At 39.0% G+C, this 7,647-nt stretch overlaps 1 protein-coding gene across 1 annotated transcript; it reads left to right on the forward strand.

The window, feature by feature from the left end:
- LOC108418221 (phospholipase A and acyltransferase 3-like) lies at positions 1-6,082 on the forward strand. The gene is made up of 5 exons (XM_017690119.2): positions 1-124; positions 597-650; positions 1,091-1,199; positions 1,484-1,752; positions 5,232-6,082. Exons 2-5 carry the CDS (start codon positions 636-638, stop codon positions 5,343-5,345), a joined length of 507 nt encoding a protein of 168 aa, XP_017545608.1. The 5' UTR covers positions 1-124; positions 597-635; the 3' UTR covers positions 5,346-6,082.
- Positions 6,083-7,647: the final 1,565 nt, after the last annotated feature.

Here is a 7,647-nt window from a genome sequence, read left to right on the forward strand (position 1 = left end):
TAAGAGAAGCTCTGCTGCGATAGCGCGCTGACGCTGTCATGTCCCTCCTGCTCGGGTGACCGCTTGATGTTTACATATTCGCTCAGAGACAGAGAGGCCATTCCGGAGCTCTGACCGTGTATCGGTAAGTGCTTCTTAGTTATTTGATGTGAATTTAGTTCCGCGACTTTAGCCGTTTGATTCCAAACCTACATCATTAGTTAGTAGCTATCGGCTGACAGCGTTAATAGCATTAACGTTAACTCAGCGGCTTAAAAAACCAGGCGACCCTCCTGTCTGTGCTGCTGCTGTTGTTGTGATTGTGTTATTTTTGTCGTCTTGCTCAGCTCAGATTCAGTTCCTAAAAGCGACCAAATCATTTTTATTCAGCAAACAGAACAAATTGTGTTCTCAACTGGTGTATTTTAAGCTCTGCGGTTCATGTAATTAAAATGAAACCTCGTCAGTCATTTTGCCGATGAAACCATGGCAGCTCCAGCACTAACAGGTCAGAGCTCGACAAACGAAGGCATTGTCAATACGTTTTTGCTGAAAATGTATGTTTTGTAACCCATTCTGTATACTGTGATATGAGATATGCCAACTTCTCCTAACAGGACTCTGACCGACATAAAGGCACAATCAGCAGCAAAACAATGGCGTCAGCCCAAGTGAGTATCTTTATGCCCAGTTAAATATTCACTGAAAATCAAATGTGCTGTTTTCTCCTTTTCACCCCAAACATTCAGTCAGCCAAGACATGTTTGGTGTCTGAAGTTTGCTTTTTAGTTTTGCGCAGGAGTCTGTATCACTGAAAGTGACAGACCTGTATTGCTTGTTAGCTATTAGCATAGCTCCAGCGCAAAAACTAGTGAAGCGCCGTGTCTCCTAACCTGTCCTGGCTGATTGATTATTCTGGGCAGGGGGAGAAATTGTGTAAATTTCATTTTTTTTAGTGAACCATTCCTTTAAAACTTAAATTGGCTACATGCAATATTGTGTTTCTCCAGATTTATAGCTAAAAATTCCAATACCATGAATTTATGTGTTCAACCTATTCAATAACAATAAAATTTGACTAAATTGTTCATAATACATTTTTATTTCCCAGTTTGATGAGAAGCCAGAGCCAGGTGACCTTATCGAAATCTTCCGGGGTGCATACCAGCACTGGGCTATTTATATTGGTGATGGTTACGTCATCCACCTGGCTCCACCTTGTGAGTTCATTGCTAATACATTTTATTTTAATATTAAGAAGTGCATTCATGACTTACTAAAGTTTTAGCAGAGCATTCATGTTTGTGTAAACTTGTATGTAAGGACTGGCCTTTAACCAAAATTACTTTCATTTTCATTTTACTTTTACTTTCATTTTCATTTGGGCTACACCCATCTCCAGTTAGGCCAGTTTGAGTGGGTGCTAATTATAAATGACCAGTTAAGCTGAGGGTGAAAAATAAACACTGCAGTTTTCTTTTTTGTGTCATTGTTTTCTCTGCAGCTGAGTATGCCCAAGCCGGCGCCTGCAGTATGATGTCCATCGTGTGTAACAAAGCCATAGTGAAGAAAGAGCAGCTGTGGGACGTGGTGGGAGATGACAAGTATGCCATCAACAACCTGATGGATAAAAAATACGAGCCTCGTCCTGTCAATGCTATCCTCCAAGACGCGCACAGCCTTCTGCGCCAAGAGTTACCCTACTGCGTGTTCAGGGGGAACTGCGAGCATTTCGTCACTGAGCTGAGATATGGGAAGCCAGAGTCTCGACAGGTACAACAGTCCACATAAACACAAGATCACTGTGTTTCAGGGTCCCAATCCAGTTTTTTTTGGATCTCCAATATGATCAGAGTACTTTAGTATTGTGTATCAGCCGAAACAAAGTATATTTGTGCTTCCATAAATAATACAGCCACAAAAATTAGGTTAGCTATGCTAGGCTGCAGATTAATGCTACAGTAAAATCACTTAATTTTGGTAACGTTCACATTAATATGCTGAATTCACACATCAGGGTTGTCTGGACAAAGAAATCTGATCTTTTCAAATCAGAGCTGAACCACCTTTATATGGGGGCAGTCGTGGGCTGGAGGTTAGGGAACCAGCCCTGTGACCGGAAGGTTGCTGGTTCAATCCCCTTGGCTGGCAGTCCATGACTGAACTGCTCTTGAGCAAGGCACCTAACCCCCAATTGCTCCCCGGGTGCCGTGGATAAAGCTGCCCACTGCTCTGGGCAAGTGTGCTCACTGCCCCCTAGTGTGGATGTATGTGGGTGTTTCACTGCACAGATGGGTTAAATGCAGAGGTCTAATTTCACAGTGTGCAAACACAGTGACAAATGGTTCAATTCAATTCAGTTCAATATGTGGTCCTATACAGGTTACCTACAGATTCATGCCCATGAGAAAGGGCAGGATTTTTTTTTAATGTTTTTGAACATTTCTGCATAGATCAGTCATTAAAAAGTCAACAAATCATTCAGTTGTTTAATAAGAGAGTTTATTGTAGATAAATGTACAAACTTCAGTTTTATTTTCAGTGGTGGTGATAGGAATCAGGGATTGTGCTGTAGCAGCATATATACCCATTTAATTTGCTATCCAAAACAGCCAGTGAACTGTCAGGACTCAGAGCTCCTTGTCTTCAGCCCACAAGTCCCGGATGATGTGAAAAAACGTTATTAATTTATTTAGTTAAATCAAGGTTTTAGTTTTAATTTAATCTGTTCTCTAATGTAAAATGAGTGGCAAATTAAAAGGATTGAAAAAGCATTCTTGCAAAAGTTAAAGAAAAGTGAAGAATCAATCTTGCAAAAAGTCAAAGTCAGATGAAAAAAACAAACTTCAGCCGCAGGTTCGGTTCGAAGGAAAGAAAAGGCTTTCTTCATTTATTAGTTCCAATGTGACAAAATGGCGCCCGAAAACCAAAATGTACAGACACTCCAAACATCTTACTCTTTATACCACTCCTGGGTGAGTTTATCACCCCTCCTGGGGGTGAGATCATCGACCCTCCTATTTTTAATCTGTCCTGAAATCACCTTGGTTACCAATAGATCTGTTTTTTGTAGCTTTCTTAGGAGCCCATATTTCCTAGGGAACTCAAAATATATATATTTTTATATAATCCCCTCATCCTGGGACACTAGGTCACTCTGACCAAGTGTTGGGTGCTTTCCTCATTAATTTTGACTGATGGGCTAGTTTCTACCAGCTCTTATCTATTTTGCTCATTAGTGGCTAGCTTGTTCTCGCTGTATGTGCAGCGTTTCTCAGGCTCCTAGGCCAGGTGCCCCTACCATCAAAGATCTCTTTCGTGGCCTACACTACCTGCTTCTGGAGCGGAAACTCTCTCTCCGCTCCATATATGGGAGCCTTAGGCCTGCTCTTCCGCCAAATGGGTCTGTTTGTCTCTGTTTAATGCTCATAACTCTGTCTTTAATAATTTCTAAGTTAATGATTATTACAAAACCTTTATTAAACAGTGATTTAAGGACATATTTCTTCAAAACTCATGACAGAACCTACAGGTTTTTAACTGTTTAATGTACATAATGGTACAATAGTGGTAAATCTGGAATAAAAGTCTTTGGGTACTTTTTGCCTTAAATTGCCCTGTATGTATTTTTCTGCAACAAACAAATGTATAAACTATGTTGCAGGTCAAAATCTGCTCTCAAAACTAACATATAACTGTGTCCTGAGCAACAGGCAGTGTATCCGTAATCATTTAATGCAGTAGTTTTCTATGAGGGAGCTTTTAGGGGTATTAAACTCTTCAGATGTCTGGTTCCTATCATCACCACTGTGAGCGATTTTGATTTGATACATGTCTCTGGAATTATGCATTTCTCCATCAAACCATTCTGATTTACTTAATTTTCATGTTAACAATTTAATTATGCAGCAGTTTTGAACAATCAGTGGAATTTGCCTTAACGAGGTATAAGGATTGTGCTAGTGAACACTGCAAAATCAGTGCATCTGACCTTTTTCCACCTCCTTCTTGCTCAACTAATGAACAGCTGACAGCTGTGGAGAACAAATAAACTTAGCAGTGAAGGTGTTTTTTGCTTGTTAGTTTGTTGTTCATGATGCACTTGATTTATTCAAAAACCCAGAACTGGGCAATGAGGCTTGTAAGTTGAATATAGGCTTTTAGTGTGACCATAATGTGGACTGATGTTTTGTTTTAGTCTGCTTTTTTAAATTGATTTTAAATTTCAAATGTGATTGAGGAATCACTTCATTTTTGCTGAGTGTGTAGTGGTATGTATTCTGAAGTGATAGCTTTGGTGTTTTTTTGGTGGTGCCAATTATCATAAATAAGGAAAATCTCTTAAAGGAAGTTTTCAGAGCTGTCGTTTGCACTCGAATGGAATCAATTTCTCCAAAAACAATAGATCTGAACTTTACTTGAAAGCTGAAATTCTTTAGCTGCTATTACCAGGAAGATTCCTAACTACATGAGCAGTGTCTTTTCCTCCCAGCTACTGTTGGGGGTTTTATCACCACAGTAGAGTAAGTCTCAATTACAAGTAAAATAAACCAATGATGCCAGCAAGACCTTTACTATTACTCCTATTACTAGCAATATTACGTAAATCAGCACAGTTATGCTACAACAAACTGAGATAATGCAAGATGAAATCCATCGATTTTGCAAAATTCCTGCATAAATTAATAGTTTAGATGTAAACACATTTTAATGTGAATTGGTTAATTGTAGAGAAACTTACCAACTCCTATTTCTTTACAACAGTAGTGATAAGAACCAGAGATCAGTACACATACACATTTTATTTATCACTGAAAACCACCAGTGAACTGGCACCTGTGAACCCTGGCTTGCTCACCTGGGGTTTTACATTTCATGTTAAAACTTTGTCTTTACTGGAATTCTGTGAAGCTGCTTTGTGACATCAGTTGTAGAAAGTGCTATACAAATAAATTTGATTTGATTTGATCAGACAGTCTATTCATAACGATTTACTGTAAAAGGAGGGAGCTTTTAGGTGCATTAAACTCTATACATCTGGTTCCTTTCACCATCACTGAACAGTTCTCATTGGGTAAGTTTCTCTAGAACAGAGCATTTCACATCCAAACATACTGAATTCTTAATCGTTTAAGTATGCAGAAATCTTGAAACATTGGTGGAATTCCTCTTCAATGCTACTGAATAATTCTGATGAAGGTCATTTTGTGTACTCTTATGCCTTAATGTTGTATTCTGTGTGGTATTTGCAGGTGCGGGAAACAGTGGAGGTCGGAGTAGGTATAGGTATTTTAGCTATTGCCGTGGGGGTTCTCGCTACTGCCATATACAGATCAGGGAAGAAGGAGAAAAAGAGCACGCAGTGAACTATGAGATGAAGAGGAGCTGTAGACACAAATCACCAGCAGGCCTTTTAAATGGATCTAAAGCCTTAATGCATTGTACACTTACACAACCGGCCACTACTATGGATACTGGATGTATATAGAGATTTGGTTTTGACTAAGCACAAACAAATTGTACACTATTTATTTTAAAACTCCTTGCAGTGAGATTTCATTACATATAACACATAAGAGCAGGTCTCACTCATAAAATATAGACTTTGATAGACTTGTAATTCTAATTAGTTTTCTATGAGGGAATCTTTTAAAACTTTTAAAACTTAGCCCTGTTAGGGTACAACATGTTAAAACTGGGGTTGAATTGCAGTGGTGGTATGGGTTTGGAGGAGCGGTGGTCCAGCTTTTTAAAGAAACTTCTTAACTGCTCTTGTTTCCCAGTTCAGGTCTCTCTGTTAAATTCAACACAATAATGTGCTTAAGAAGGGGGGAAAAAACAGCCAAAACGAACACTGCCCCGTCTACATCATCATGGTCAGACATCATCTGTGTTTGACATGCCATTAGCTCCAGTGAGCTTTAATTACTGTTTAACAGTAAACAGACTTATAAAAGAAAACAACTGATTCATGATCAGAAACTACTGTTTGTGTATTGGTGCTTTGCTTTGGATTTATGTATTAATTGTTTAATATATTAAGTGTGTACTTTGATAATATAAAATGTGTAAGTTAATATTAAACAGGTTATGTTTGATCATACTCTTGTGTCAGAGGCATTTCTCTCTGCAACTTACTAACATGCAAACCCCACTAACCTAATAAGGAGAACAGATGGTTGAGGCTTGGAGAGATAAGCCTGAACTCATTGTTTTGGCCTAGAAGGGAGAAAGAGCGCAGCCGAGTCCACACTGGGGTGATGGGCACTTTAATGGCTCACAAGCCAATTTCATTTTTTCTCTTTCACCTTTGTTAAACTTTTTCATATTTAGCATGATTTTTGTCTTGATTTATATTTTTCATATTTTTCTTCAGTATCAAAAAATTTTGTCCAGCGGTTTCATCCAATAAACTGGCAAAACTACTTTTGGACTCAGCCTGGTTGTTTTTCACACCACAATGGACAATTTTCCATTTTTCACAATCTTACACGTCAGAGTCTGGCATTTCTCTCTGCAACCTACTAACATGCAAACCCCACTAACCTAATAATGCAAGGAAGGCAGATTTAGGGTACACAATAAAGCACTTTGCCAGTTTTTGTGTCCAGAACAGCTTGCTGAAGGAGACCTTTGTTGCTGCTTACACAGTGCTTGGCAACAGGCAAATACAGGGCACAGTATGTCTGGGGAGGCAAGCTCCCTTCAATTTTTATTATAATCACTATTACTTCTTAAGGTTGTATTTTCAAGAGTGCACATAATACATGATTCACCCTCCTCAAGATATTGCACCAGATCATAAAAACCAACATTCAGACCAAAGGCATGTCATAAAATAATATTTAAAAATGTATATCGTTCCACATCTTAATGCTTCCCAGACCATATCATACAGTACTTCTACAAAAAGAAAAGGAAAAGAAAAAGAAGGAACACCCCTCACCTTACATTGTCGCAAGCCCTGCGACAGCATGTGGAGGTTGTCATGGTTAATTTGTTTTTCGAAACATATTTCTGTTCATGCAAGCACTGGAATTATGCAGGTCTGCCTGGGACAGTGATTGTGTGACAGGGTTTTAACTGCAGAAGCACTTTGAGTCTCTTTCATCCAACAGATTTCCTCTCAGGGTTCAAGCGTTCAGTGTTAAGTGTATATTTAACATACACACATACTACAATATCTAGGTTGAAGTACACATATTTTTTAATATAAAAAAGTCTGACTCTCAGTGCCATTGTCCAGCAAATGTGTCCATGCACACGATGAACTGATACTGTAATCAGTATAAAAAGGACCATGGTATGATTCTAATAGCAGAGGCGATATAAATATCGTAGTTTAGGCTGTGTTGTCCATTACTCAAACATATCTAGTTGACAGGTGACTATGATATCACTTTCACTCCGCCCCATCCAACAACCAATGAAATAGCAGTTCCGATTCCTCCGACTTCAACATCATGGATCATGGAACGTTTCCCTAAGATCAAGCACTAACCAATGACCTTCTGCCGATCCATCAGGGACCTCAGCTTTGCCATGCATCTGCTCTGGATGCTTCATTTCTCAGTCCAGCTTGCGTGCACCCAGTTTGAGAGGGAGCTACTTAATTTTTAAAAATATATAGGTGAATGTAAATACAAACTAAGTGCTTGGTTGCAGAGA

The sequence above is a fragment of the Pygocentrus nattereri genome, chromosome 8 (assembly GCF_015220715.1).
Source record: "Pygocentrus nattereri isolate fPygNat1 chromosome 8, fPygNat1.pri, whole genome shotgun sequence".
NCBI classification, from domain to species: domain Eukaryota; kingdom Metazoa; phylum Chordata; class Actinopteri; order Characiformes; family Serrasalmidae; genus Pygocentrus; species Pygocentrus nattereri.